The following is a 14,942-nucleotide window of genomic DNA, read 5'->3' as shown; positions in this document are numbered from 1 at the left end:
TGTGTTTGACCTATTTTTCTCTCGACACAAAACAACATTCACAATACAGGAAGGAAAGGGTAAAAGGTCACTCACTCGTCTAATTTCCACTAAATCAAAATCAAAACTAAAACCAGTGTTGTTAAAGGCACACCTGTTCGTCAAGCAATTTAAGCCAAGTCAAAATCAGAACCAAAGCCGAAGTGCCAATAAAGGCAATTCAAGTCAAGTCAAAATCAAAACAAAAACCAAAGTATCAAGCAATTAATTCAAGTCAAGTCAAAAACCAAAACCAACGTATCAAGCAATTAATTCAAGTCAAATCAAAAACAAAAACCAAAGTGCTGGTACAGGCACACCGTGGGTGATCAGGCCACGTTCAACTCAAATGGAGTGGGCAAGTTCCAAAGACCAGTCTTACCAAGTTTCAGCTGTACAGACTTAAAGTGTCAGTTCCTTCCCGGTGTTCAGCCACTGTGTTGATCCTCCGCGGGGGCCTGCTGTGCAGTGCTCTGACGAGGCGTTCCACTGGGGCAAATGCCTACCCGGGAGCGCTCTCAGGATCCGCATCACTCAATCTGGCCAGAGTCCCCCGCAGGGATGCTCTACAGGGCAGGCATAAGCTACCTAAGGGGCTGCCTCGACCATCCGTTAATCACCTTGCTTCCCGATCAGGGAACCAAGAAATGTAGCAGGACCAGCCGCAGACAAAGCTCCTCAGACATCAGATTTAAGAAGGAAGAGGTTTTTTATTCAGTCGGGAGCGTTGGCAGACTCGCATCTTAAGAGCCGAGCTCCCCAAAAAAGAAATACTTGGCCTTTTTAAAGGCTTACAACTTTAAGGGGTCCACGTGAAAGGGTCGTGATAAATCGAGCAAGCGTGGGCAACGTGACTGGGGCCTACATGCATCAACTAACAGAACAAGAAGTTTTACAATGCTTTTTTTTTTTCATACAGTGCCTAGGATTTACAGACAACACAAGTAGTTTAGGTCAGGGGTTGATGTTATTGTTATTACTTTTTTTAGCTCCTAGGGCCGGGTGGTGGTGCCAAGGTTGTCTGGCTATTTATCTTACTTTCGTTTCTCTCTCTTTCCTCCTGTCTTGTGAACTAGGCAAGTTGGGAGGAGGAGGGCAGCAGGAGTAGTAGTGGTCTCCTTCCTTAGAGGTTGTGTCAGATTCCATGGGGTAAGGGCTTGAATCCACTAGACTGCCCCTCTTCAGATGCCAATTGCAAGTAGTAGATTTCACCTACACTTCTTACTCAGCAGCTATAAACTGGGGCTCCCACTACCCCCTCCTTTGCTCTGATTAATTTGCTGCGAAGGCTCACAGACCTCAAGGAAACATTTACCAGTTTATTATAAAGGACAGTACAAAGTGTACAAATGAACAGCCAGATGAAGAGATGGATAGGGCAAGGTGTCAGGGGTGCAGAGCTTCCATGCCCTCTCTGGGCAATACACCCTCCTGGCATCTCCACATGTTCAGCAACCCTGAAGCTCATCAACTCTTGTTGTTCGAGTGTTTATAGAGTTTGATGTCCAGCCCCTCCCCTCCCCCTTTCCTGGAGGTTGAAGGGTGGGGATGAAAGTTCCAATCCTCCAATCACTTGGTCTCTCTGGTGACTGGCCCCATCCTGAGGTTATCTAGGGCCCCTACCCTAAATCACCTCCTTATTATAAACTCAGGTGTTATCAAAGGGACTCATTATGAATAACCCAGGAAATTCAAGGGTTTTAGGGGTTGTGTCAGGAACCAGGGACAAAGGCCAAATATATTTCATATTATAAATAATATGATAGCTATGTCACACTCTCAGGAGTCCATGATGGTGGTATAAGATCAAGAAGATCTTAGCACATCTAGCTCTGAGAAGGCATTGGGAGTGAGGCTTCAAAGTTTCTGCAAAGTGGAAGGATTGGGGGTGGGGGTGGGGTAACAGATCACCTGTTCCCAAATCCTTCAAATAATCTCTTGTTATCAGGGAGATTCTTTGATAATTTTGGCTTCAATCAGCAACCAGAATATTTCATTGTAAAGGCCTGAACATTATAAAATCAAAGTTTGATACAAATTGTTCCTCAAGACGCTTTCAAATGGACCCAAGACATGACCTCAACACCTTATACTGCGTTCAAATCTGCCGTGTCCCTTTGGAAAAGTTTTCTCTTGTTTCTCTCTAAAAGACAACCGCATTTTCCCAAAGCTGTGCTCTTAAGAGTTGGTAAAGGGACGATTTGGTTTATTCAATAATCAGATTAAGAAAGTTATCCCATTTCTAAGGCACAAGAGCACGAATCTTAAGCTGAGGTAGCCCTGGGACTACATACACCATCTTCTTGTATCAAGATGGAGAAGACTGCCGAGGTTCAGGTAAAGAGCCCAGTAGAAGGACCCAACCTAGTGAGAGGAAAACGGGCATCTGGTGACGGCACCGACCTCTAAGCTAGGGATGCGGGGCCAGGCCTCTCTCTGCCTAGCCTGAGACAGGAGGAGGAAACTGAGGCATTCACACTTTTATGGGGCGATCACAGTTCCTGCAGAAGGGCAGAGCCGGGGCAAAGGAACCAGAGGTATAGTCCCACGCCTACCCACTCTCCCCTCCCCTCCCTCCGCGGCCCCGCCTCCAACAAGCCGCTTCCGGTCGAGAGGGGTCGCCGGCAGGCTGCAGCCGCGCCTGCGCAGGAAGGGCGGGTCAGCGCGCCGGCGCAGTGCTGCGGTCACAGGCTGAGTGCTGCGGCGCGATCCTCGCTTCCCTGAGTGTTGGCCCGGGAGGAAAGAAGATGGTGCTGGATCTGGATTTGTTTCGGGTGGATAAAGGAGGGGACCCAGCCCTCATCCGAGAGACGCAGGAGAAGCGCTTCAAGGACCCGGGACTAGTGGACCAGCTGGTGAAGGCAGACAGCGAGTGGCGACGATGTAAGTACCGGCACGAGCGGGTTACCTCCTTGATCCTAAACCCAGCTTTCTCAAATCCAGCCACCGTTCCTGATGCCACAGCTTCCACCCTTCGTCAAACCCCCTCCCAAGGTGCGGTGGCTCTGAGGTTCTCCCCATCCGCGAAAACACAGCCTGGTAGCCGGGGTCGTCCCACTTTCTCCTCCACCCGGGCGGTGCGAGGTCCCTTCCACGCGTGCTCAGTTCCGTTCGTTGCCTGTGTGCGTACGCACGCCCATCGGGAGCTGTCAAACCTTCCTGCCCCAGGAGTTGCCAGAGCATGCCGTGGCGGGAGGTTGTGGGGTCGAGGCGGCCTTTCTATCACGAATCTTTGGTCGCCCCAGTCTTTTCTCATCTTCAGCAAGACCAGAGTGGTTTTCCTTTGTTTTGATAGGATCAAAGGCTCCTTCCGGAAACTGTGTCACTTCTGCAACAGAGTAGATTCATTCCTTCCGTATGGGAAGCATTTCGGGGCGTTGGAGGCCGCTCTTGGCCAAAAGAAATGACCCTGAAGCTTTTGGGAAGGCCATCCCCGACCTATGGGCATACCTTTAAGAATCGGAAAAATCTTTCCTGTGGTAGATCAGACGTGAGGGGAGTGGGGAGGCGAGAAAAAGATTGTAATAATTGAGGCTGTTTAATTGTGATCTGTGGACGTTTTCCTTTAAAGACATTGGCAGAGTTAGGCTAGAACCTAGAACTGCCGGATCTTGGAGTCATGTCGAGCATCTTTCATGAAGCTGAATAAAATCATAGAACCCTCTGCCTGTAAATCTCTGCCTATATTAACCGGAGTGGTCACTGGTTGGGCGAATGCTGTCAAGTACATGTGATTCGATTTGTCTGATGCAATAAGTCTGCAACCATCTGGGAGCTAGGTTGATGACAGTACACTGCAAAGGCAGCCGCTATCCAAGAGTGTGATGGATTTCTATTAGGAAAATTGATTTTCTCCTGTTTATAAGTGTAGCAGGACGAGCCGCAGACAAAACTCCTCAGACACCGGATTAAAGAAGGAAGAGGTTTTTTATTCCGCCGGGAGTGTCAGCAGACTCGCGTCTTAAGAGCCGAGCTCCCCGAAAAAGAAATACTTGGCCTTTTTAAAGGCTTACATCTTTAAGGGGTCCACGTGAAAGGGTAGTGATAAATCAAGCAAGCGTGGGAAACATGACTCTTGCCTACATGCATCAACTAACAGAACAAAAAGTTTTACAATGCTTTTTTTTTTTCATACAGTGTCTAGGATTTACAGATAAGTAGTTTAGGTTAGGGATTGATGTTATTATTATTACTTTTTTTAACTCCTAGGGCCGGGTGGTGGTGCCAAGGTTGTCTGGCTATTTATCTTACTTTTGTTTCTTTCTCTCTTTCCTCCTGTCTTGGGAACTAGGCAAGGTGGGGGGAGGAGGGCAGCAGGAGTAGTAGTAGTCTCCTTCCTTATAGAGATCTTGGATGTCAAAAGAGTATTTGTTTAACTTGAGTTTTGTGCTGATTCTGTATGTCTTAGGCCCTCTATTGTAGTAGTTTGTTTGATTGTGAGATTCCACACTTGACCTAAAGTTTCGAGTTGCAATGGAATTTAATTTTGCCACATTTTTTGTTTAGGATAAAACTAGCATGAGCATTGTTCTACTGAATCTGAAGTCAGGAGTATCAGATTTTTGTGTCAGTCCAGCCCTTAGCCAGTGCTAAATGACTTTGAATGTGTTAGCTAGTCTTTTGGGTATAATGCCCACATCTGAGGGATTTGTCCCTTCTCTGACAAGTAGGTAGGTGGTGAGTTCTTCAGGGACAAGGATTGAGTTTTATTCATCTGTATATCCCAGTTCTTAGGATATACATATACACATTTATACATAAAATCCCAGTGCCTGGCACTGTACCTGGTCCTTGGTAAGGCCTTGATAAAGGTTTGTTGGAGGCGTGAATATTTTCTGTGTTCAGGGCACTTTACATTCTTTATGAAAAGCAGTTTACGTAGTTTATTTTCTTTTTTTAAAAAACCTAATCCCAAATGTGAAGTCGTTTCTCTTTTTTTTTGTTTTGTTTTGTTTTGTTTTTGAGATGGAGTCTGTCATTGTTGCCCAGATTGGAGTGCAGTGGGACCATTTCAGCTCACTGCAACCTCCATCTCCTGGTTTCAAAAGATTCTCATGCCTCAGCCTCCAAGTAGCTGGGACTACAGGCGTGCACCACCACACCCAGCTAATTTTCGTATTCTTTTTTAGTTGAGATGGGGTTTCACCATGTTGGCTAGGCTGGACTCTAACTCCTGACCTCAAGTGATCCGCCCGCCTCAGCCTCCCGAAGACTGGGATTACAGGTGTGAGCCACCATGCCGGGCCAGTAGTTTATTTCCAAATGTATCTATTAATTTGATTCTTTTCTATTTGACAAACCTTTCCAATGTTCTCTTTGTATCCAAATGGAATTTATGTTTTTTCCCAAGTTCTCAACTGCCCAAGGTGGACACTAACAGATTTATATCAAGGTTTTTTGAGACCTTAAACTTCAGATCAGAGGATGGAGTTCTTCTCTCATTGGCTTGAACAAGGCCTTATAACTAGAGCCACATTCAGAACTCAGATCATGCTCCCTAATTGAGGACACATAGCAAGCTTCACCAAGCCCTCCACTACAACTGTACCAGTTTGTCTTCCTGTAGACTTATAAGGTACCACTAGGGTTCCTTGGAGAACAGAGGAGTCCAGTATAACTTGGAGTCATAATACCACATTGGAACTTACAACCCTTCTAACTCCAGGGATTTGAACTGTGATTTTTTCTTTTTAATTCAGCGTAGCATAATGATCCTACACTTGGGCATAGTTGTCTTGGCCCCACTCCCGAAGCAAATAGATTTCCATGTATCTGGAAATCTGCTGCAAACCAGAAGAATTTTATCCTCCCTCAAAAAGCACTATCCTAGTTGGGTTTTTTTTTGGTGTTGTTCTTGTTGTTTTTACTATACATTGAAAATTGAAGTTGTTGTTTCCTATCTTTTTTTTTTTTTATTTGAGACAAGGCCTCACTGTGTCACCCGGGCATGATCACAGCTCACTTCAGCCTCAATCTCCCCAGGCTCAGATGATCCTCCTGCCTTAGACTTCTGAGTAGCTGAGACTACAGGCACAATGCCACCATGCCTGGCTAATGTGTGTATTTTTTGTGGAGATGGAGTTTCGCCATGTTGCCTAGGCTGCCCTCAAACTCCTGGTCTCAAAAGATCCTTCCACCTCAGCCTCCCAAATTGTTGGGATTACAGGCATGAGTCACCATGCCCAGCCTAAAGCTATTATTTCCTCATAACCTTTACTGTACATGTTTTAAAACAGGTCCTTATCTTTTTTGTTTGCCCCAGCAAGTGGAATAGCTTTCTGTCTGCTTTCAATGTTAACTCAGTCTCACCAGGGCATATAATCTTTCTAGAATGCAAATCTGATCATTTTACATGAAGGCTTAAGTTTTGCAATGACATGCTTTAGAGCAGCACTGTCTGATAGGAATAGAATGTTAGCTTCATGTGTACAGATGCTCCTTGACTTAGGATGGGTTTATGTCCCAGTAAATCCATCGTAAGTTGAAAATCTTGTAAGTGAAGAATGGATGTAATACACATATCCTACTGAATATCATAGCTTAGCCAAGCCTGCCTTAAATGTGCTCAGAACACTGACGTTAACCTACAATTGGGAAAAAATCATCTTACACAAACCCTATTTTATAATAAAGTGTTGAATATCTCATGGAATTTATTACTATTGATCATAAAGTTTAACCATTATAAGTTGGCGATAGTCTGTAATTGTTAATTTGTTTGTATCCAATCAAAAAAAATAAAAAGAAACAGATGAAATTAATTTTAGTAATATATTTTATTTAACCTAGTCTTGTATACCCAAAAGTTTTATATATATATATAATTATTATTTTTAGACAGGGTCTTGTTCTGTTGCCCAGGCTGGAATGCAGTGGCATGATCACAGCTCACTGCAGCCTGGACCTCCTGGGCTCAAGTAGTTCTCCCACCTCAACCTCCTAAGTAGCTGGGACCACAGGTGTGCACCACCATGCCCAGCTAATTTTTAAATATTTTGTAGAGACAGAGTCTCACTTTGTTGCCCAGGCTGGTCTTGAATTCCTGGACTCAAGTGATCTTCCCACTTTGACCTCCCACACTGCTGGGATTACAGATGTGAACCACCACGCCCAGCCCCAAAATTATATTTTCAACATATAATCAGTATTTTTAAATTACTGAAACTAGCCTGGCACAGTGGCTCACGCCTGTAATCCCAGCACTTTGGGAGGCTGAGGTGGGTGTGTTACCTGAGGTCAGGAGTTTGAGATGAGCCTGACCCACATGGTGAAACCCCGTCTCTACTGAAAATACAAAAATAATTAGCCGGGCATGGTGGCGGGCGCCTGTAGTCGCAGCTACTTGGGAGGCTGAGGCAGGAGAATGGCATGAACCCTGGAGGCAGAGCTTGCAGTGAGCTGAGATCACGCCACTGCACTCCAGCCTGGGTGACAGAGCAAAACTCTGTCTCCAAAAAAAAAAAAAAAAAAAAAACAAAAAAACCAAAAAACATTAGCCAGGTGTGGTGGTGGGCACCTGTAATCCCAAGTACTTGGGAGACTGAGGCAGGAGAATTGCTTGAACTCAGGAGGCAGAGGTTGCAGTGAGCCGAGATCGCGCCGTTGCACTCCAGCCTGGGAGATAAAGTGAGACTTCATCTGAAACAAACAAAAAAAAATTACTGAAACTCCTGAGATATTTTACTTTTTTTTTTTGTACAAGTTCTCAAACTCCAAAGTGTGTTTTATACTTCAAGCACCACTCTGTTCAGGTGCTCACTTCAAATTTCAAATGCTAATAGTCACATGGTATTGAAAGCTACTATATTGGACAGTACAGCCTTAAAACATAAAAATCCAAATTTCTGAATACCCTTTACAAAGTCCCCCATGCCTTCCTGGCCTCACCGTCTACCGCTGCCCACACAGGGCCTCCCGCTCTTTGCTCTAGCTTGTTATTGCTACTCCTAGACTCTCACACTTCTGTGACTGTTGCCTCTTCCTGGCACATTCCTTATCAGGGTGTGCCGCTCCCACGTCCATCAGCCCAAACTTCCATCAGCCCTCTTTGCCACTCAGCTACTCTCGTAGTGCCACCTCATTTGTGGAGTGCTCTCCTTATATTATCTTACAAATCTCTTACAGCATTTATACTATTCCTGTATATACCCTTCGGAAACTTATTTTTATTGACATATGTACAGTAAAGTACACAAATCTTAGTATACAGGTTGATGAGTTTTCTGAATCTATACACCAATGTAACACCCAGATCAAAATATAGGACATTTATAGCACACCAGCAGATTGCCTTATGCCACCTCCCAGTCAGCCCCTTCTCCGAAAATAATAGTATTCTTACCTCTATCACCATAAATTCCTTTGCCTGGGTTTGAACTTCATGTAAATGGACTTATGTAGTATATACTTTGGTATATGGCTTCTTTTTTTTTTTTTTTTTGAGGCAGAGTCTTGCTCAGTCGCCCAGGCTGGAGTGCAGTGGTACGATCTTGGCTCACTGCAACTTCCACNTCTGTCAGGACCTTGGGTCTGTCTCTCTTTCCGCATGGTTGCTTCTTTCTTGATGTACGCAGGCTTTCTTTCCTTGGGGCTCAACGGCCAAATATTACAGTCTCTGCTCTTGTATTCCATTACTTCCCAGTTCAAGGCCTTGGAGCTTTATTATTAGAGCGGATGTATAAATTAGGAAGGGATTTAAGGAATTAAAAAAATCATAGTTTTGGCCGGGCGCAGTGGCTCATGCCTGTAATCCCAGCACTTTGGGAGGCTGAGGTGGGTGGATCACAAGGTCAGGAGATTGAGACCATCCTGGGTAACATGGTGAAACCCCATCTCTACTAAAAATACAAAAAATTAGTTGGGCTTGGTGGCAGGCACCTGTCATCCCAGCTACTCAGAAGGCTGAGGCAGGAGAATGGTGTGAACCTGGGAGGCGGAGCTTGCAGTGAGCCGAGATTGTGCCACTGCACTCCAGCCTGAGTGCAGTCTCACTCCAGACAGAGTGAGACTCTGTTTCAAAAAAAAAAAAAATTCATAGTTTTGGCACACAGTCTTATGGTTATTTCTTTTCAGCTTTGCCAGAATGAATATAGGGTTTGGCACCAGAAAAGCTTGAATCTAGACTCTGCTCGCAGAGTAGCTATTGTGTTCAAGTTGCTTAATTTTTCTGTGCTTTAGTTTCCTCATCTATAGAAAAAGATTACTAAACCTCCCTGCAGGGATGTTGTGAGGATTGGGTTGGATAATGTATATAAAGTGCCTAGTGTTGTCCGTAGACTACAACAGCAGTTCAGTACAAAGCTAAATTATTATTACCATCTCACCACAGTTATATTGAGCTTCATTTTTCCAAATGTCTTTATATATCCTTGGAATATTTGCCCTTTCATTATGTCTCATCCTCCCTATACCTGTTTACTTTATAGAAAGTTCCTATTTCTGTTAGATTCTTATTTGTACTCTGCGAAACCTTGATACTTTCCTCCAGCCAAGGAAGTAATTTCTTTCTTTTTATTGTCTTGAGACAGAGTCTCGCTCTGTCGCCCAGGCTGGAGTGCAGTGGTACAATCTTGGCTCACTGCAACTTCCGCCTCCTGGGTTCAAGTGATTCTTCTGCCTCAGCCTCCCAAGTAGCTGGGACTACAGGCGTGTGCCACCATGCCTGGCTAATTTCTGTATTTTTAGTAGAGATGTGGTTTCACCATATTGGCCAGGCTGGTCTCGAACTCCTGACCTTGTGATCTGCCAGCCTCAGCCTTCCAAAGTGCTGGGATTGCAGGCATGAGCCACCACACCCAGCTGGAAGTAATTTCTTTCCTGGTGCTATTGTCCTCCAGTAGTGTACATTTCTTCCTTTCCTTCCCTTACCTTTCCCCTTCCCCTTCCCCTTCCCCTTCCCCTTTCCTTTTCCTTTTCCTTGAGACAGAGTCTCATTCTGTTGCCGGCCTGGAATGCAGTGGCGCGACCTCAGCTCACTGCAACCTCCGCGTCCCAGGTTCAAGCGATTCTCCTGCCCCAGCCTCCTGAATAGCTAGGGCTACAGGTGCGTATCACCATCCCCAGCTAATTTTTATATTTCTAGTAGAAATGGGATTTTCACCATGTTGGCCAGGATGGTCTCGATCTCTTGATCTCCTGATCTGCCCACCAAAGTGCTGGTATTACAAATGTGAGCCACTGCGTCCGGCCACATTTTTCTTAATGATGAAATATTGAATGCTTTCCCCTTGAGGTTAGGAACAAGACAAGTATGTCTGTTATCACCTCTTCTAATCGACATCATGCCAAAGGTTCCAGGCAGTGTGAATAAGGCAAGAAACAGAAATAAAAGATTGGAATGGAAGAAACTGTCATTATTTGCAGATTACTTGATTGTGTATGCAGAATCTGAACTATTAAAATTAAATAACTAACAAAATCACTGGATACAATACACAGAATCAAAGGTACTTCTGTATACAAGTAACAGTTTAGAAGCACCATGTACATAGAGATATACCTAATAAATAACATTTAAGACTCATACACTGAAAACTATAAAACATTGCTGAGAGAAATTAAAAATAATGAAGGGATATGCTATATTCATTGATTGAAACATTCAGCATTGTTACAATATTCAGTTTCGTTTTATTTTCTTTTTGTTTCTTTTCTTTTTCTCTTTTGCAATAGTCTTGTTCTGTCACCCAGGCTGGAGTGCAGTGGAACGATCTCGGCTCACTGCAGCCTCTGCCTCCTGAGATCAAGTGATCCTCTCACCTCAGCCTCCCAAGTAGCTGGGACCACAGGCACATGCCACCATGCTCAGCTAATTTTTGTATATTTTTTTTTTTCTTGTAGAGACAGGGTTTTGCCACGTTGCCCAGGCTGGTCTCGAATTCCTGGGCTCAAGCGACCCACCCAGTTCAACATGAGTCACCTGGCCTTATTTTCTTTTCTTTTCTTTTTTTTTTTTTGAGGCGGAGTCTCGCTCTGTCGCCCGGGCTGGAGTGCAGTGGCCGGATCTCAGTTCACTGCAAGCTCCGCCTCCCGGGTTTACGCCATTGGCATTCTCCTGCCTCAGCCTCCGGAGTAGCTGGGACTACAGGCCCCGCCCCTCGCCCGGCTAGTTTTTTTTTTTTTTTTTTTTTTTTTTGTATTTTTTTAGTAGAGACGGGGTTTCACAGTGTTAGCCAGGATGGCTTATTTTCTTTTATGCTCCCAATACCTACCCTGGTGCCTTGCAAATAGGAAGGAATCTCAGAATGATTATAGATTTACAGGAAGTTGGAAAAATAGTAGAAAGGTCCTGTTTTCTCTAATGATAACATCTTATATAACTCTAGTACAATATTAAAACCAAGAAATTGACATTGCTACAATCCACAAACCTTATTCAGATTTTGCCAGTTTTATACATGTGCGTGTATAGTTCTGTGCAATCTTACCATGTGTAAATTTGCGTAACCACTGCCATGCTCAAGATACAGAACTATTTCATCACCACAAAGATCCTTCTTGCTGTCTCTTTGTAGTCTACTCCCTTTGCCCTCCATGTCACCCCTAGCAACCACTAATCTATTATCCATCTCTATAGTTTTATCAATGTGAATAAGTGAATGAGAAAATACTGATATCATTTTGCATCAAGTTTTGTTAAAGAGATATCAAAGAGGAAAGCTCCTTGGTAAAACCTTAAAGAATGGCTCTGTAGGTGCTATCTCATTTCTAGTCATCAATTTTGCCTCTTAAAAGCTTGAGTTTGGCTGGATGCCATGGCTGACACCTGTAATTCTAGCACTTTGGGAGGCCAAAATGGGTGGATCGCTTGAGCCCAAGAATTTGCGACCAGCCTGGGCAACACAGCAAAACTCCATCTCTACAAAATAAAATTNCCCTAGCAACCACTAATCTATTATCCATCTCTATAGTTTTATCAATGTGAATAAGTGAATGAGAAAATACTGATATCATTTTGCATCAAGTTTTGTTAAAGAGATATCAAAGAGGAAAGCTCCTTGGTAAAACCTTAAAGAATGGCTCTGTAGGTGCTATCTCATTTCTAGTCATCAATTTTGCCTCTTAAAAGCTTGAGTTTGGCTGGATGCCATGGCTGACACCTGTAATTCTAGCACTTTGGGAGGCCAAAATGGGTGGATCGCTTGAGCCCAAGAATTTGCGACCAGCCTGGGCAACACAGCAAAACTCCATCTCTACAAAAATAAAAATTAAAAAAATTAGCTGGGTGTGGTGGTGCATACCTGTAGTCCTAGCTGCCTGGGAGGCTGAGGTGGGAGGATCACTTGAGTCCAGGAGGCAGAGGTTGCAGTAAGCTGAGGTCGTGCCATTGTACTCCAGCCTAGGTGACAGAGTGAGACCCTGTCTCAACAACAAGAAAGCTTGTGCTTGAATTTATTGCCCCAATGTTTACATTCAAGAGGTCCAAATTTGCCGGGCGCGGTGGCTCATGCCTGTAATCCCAGCATTTTGGGAGGCCGAGGCGGGCGGATCACAAGGTCAGGAGATCGAGACCATTCTGGCTAACATGGTGAAACCCCGTCTCTACTAAAAAATACAAAAAACTAGCCGGGCGAGGTGGCAAGCGCCTGTAATCCCAGCTACTCAGGAGCCTGAGGCAGGAGAATGGCGTGAACCCGGGAGGTGGTGCTTGCAGTGAGCTGAGATCTGGCCACTGCACTCCAGCCTGGGGACAGAGCGAGACTCCGTCTCAAAAAAAAAAAAAAGAGGTCCAAATTTTACCAATCAGAGTTAGACCGATGATCCATGATACCAATATATTAATTTGGGCCAATAATGTTGACTAGTTAGTGCACTGTCTTCCCCCAAAGGAAACCAAATTATAAGAGACTAAATTACTCTCAAGGCTGCCAGAGGAGCGTTGTATCAAAGTAAAAGGGTAACATTAGCCATTTCTAGCATGGAGAGGTAGCAATCATGACTGCACTCTTTCTAGAGTCCTGTGCATAGCACCTAGTTTCCTTAAATGAGTTTTAAGATAATTGGGCAGGTTACTTACTTGAGTGTTCCAAGTTTTCCAGATGTGTCACTCTATAGTGGTGTCATACATGTTATGATACTTTTTAATTTTAACCTCAGAATGGTCTTTTCCTTGTCACCAAATGCTGGGGACACCATGGTAGTCACCATTGTATGCCAACTACATTTGGGGCTCTAAAGCTCTAAGATTAGGCCGGGCACAGTGGCTCACGCCTGTAATCCCAGCACTTTGGGAGGCTGAGGTCAGGAGTTCGAGACCAGCCTGGCCAACGTGGTAAAGCCCCGTCTCTTCTAAAAACAAAAAAATTAGCTGGGCGTGGTGGCGGGCACCTATAATCCCAGCTACTCGGGAGGTTGTGGCAGGAGAATTGCTTGAACTTGGGAGGCAGAAGTTGCAGTGAGCCAAGATTGCACCACTACACTCCAGCTTGGGCAACAAGAGCAAGACGTCGTCTCCAAAAAATAAATAAAGCTCTAAGAGTTTATAACTTCATGAGGCAGATCCTTCAGCTCTGCCAGCATTTAGACCTTAACCTGAGATCAGTACTAAGTCAAGATCAGGAGAAGGGGGTATCTTAGTTATGGGCATTTATTTGGTATATTCTTGGATTCTTTATTCCTAGGTAGATTTCGGGCAGACAACTTGAACAAGCTGAAGAACCTATGCAGCAAGACAATCGGAGAGAAAATGAAGGTAAGAAAACTGAGTAACAAACAGCCGTGAGAGCTTGAGCGGAGATATTTGATCTTGCTCTTAGCTAATGTTCACAGAAGTTCTAACTCAGTGTTTAAATCTACAAGATGTTCAATTTCTTACTGAAGGGGAACATATTATTTTGGAAAGATAGGGAGGCAGGGAACTTGGAGGCACTTTCATATACTTTACCACAAGTCCATCTTCTGTGTTCAGGTAAGATTCTTTGTTGTCTAGCCGTTTGTTGTCTATTCTGTTCTTACATTAGAAATATAAATTCCATCAGTCATCTTTTTTTATGGCAGATTTCAGATTTGTCGTCTCAGTGTAGTTGTGCTCCATAATGAAAACAGTACAGATTCAGAGTTCAAATCTTGCTGCATTATGTGACTTTTAGGCAAGTTAATGTCTGAGCCTCAGTTTTCTCATCTATAAAATGACAATGCTAAAACCTATAGAATGGAATTGTTAGAACTTTTTTTTTAAAATTTAAAAGCCAAGCAATGGTTATGCATAGAACTAAATTTCTTTCAAATGTAGAAAATTTGGCACAGTGTCAAGAACATGTAGTTGTTCAGCAATTGTGGGTTATAATGAATGGCAAGTAATGTTACTGGTCTTCATCCAAAAAAAATCCTTCCTATGCCTGAAAAATATCACGTTTCAGCTCAGCTTTTGCTTTGGTATCCAGAATAGTTGATGTTTTTAACCTTTCTTCAAAAATACCTGTTTAGCCCCTTAATCATATTACATTACATATTATAGCTAGGTACAGTAGCTCACGCCTGTAGTCCCAGCACTTTGGGAGGCCGAGGTGGGCAAATTGCTTGAGCTTAGGAGTTTAAGACCAGTCTGCACAACATGGTGAAACCCCGTCTCTACAAAAATAAAATAAAACAATTAGCCAGGCTTGGTGGCCGGCGCCTGTCGTTCCAGCTACTCAGGAGGCTGAGGTGGGAGGATCACTTGAAGCCAAGAGGTAAAAGTTGCAGTGAGCCCAGATTGCGCTACTGAACTCCAGCCTGGGTTTTCAGTGAAACCCTGTCTCCAAAAAAAAAATAATAATAATGAATTAATTAAATGCACTTTACAATCTAGATACTTTTTAAGTTGTAAACCTCCAAACTAAACAACAGCAACAAAAAACATTATAGAACTTTGGAACCGCACCAGTAAAGAGCATAAAAAGATGACCTTGGGATTCTAGCACCTTACACTTGGCTTCATGACAGTC

At 43.9% G+C, this 14,942-nt stretch overlaps 1 protein-coding gene across 1 annotated transcript in view; it reads left to right on the top strand.

The window, feature by feature from the left end:
- Positions 1-2,663: 2,663 nt before the first annotated feature.
- The window catches only part of SARS1 (seryl-tRNA synthetase 1), a gene marked incomplete at its 3' end in the record, with an annotated part of 15,788 nt that continues 3,509 nt past the window's right edge, over positions 2,664-14,942 (top strand). Inside the window, exons 1-2 of the mRNA XM_017855930.1 lie at positions 2,664-2,901; positions 13,638-13,708. Coding sequence (XP_017711419.1) covers positions 2,766-2,901; positions 13,638-13,708 — 207 coding nt within the window. The remainder of the gene's footprint in view (positions 2,902-13,637; positions 13,709-14,942) is intronic.

This window comes from Rhinopithecus bieti, unplaced genomic scaffold (assembly GCF_001698545.2).
Source record: "Rhinopithecus bieti isolate Rb0 unplaced genomic scaffold, ASM169854v2 scaffold_42612, whole genome shotgun sequence".
Lineage (NCBI taxonomy): Eukaryota > Metazoa > Chordata > Mammalia > Primates > Cercopithecidae > Rhinopithecus > Rhinopithecus bieti.
Note: the sequence above shows the minus strand (reverse complement) of the source record. Positions and strands in the feature narration are given on the sequence as shown.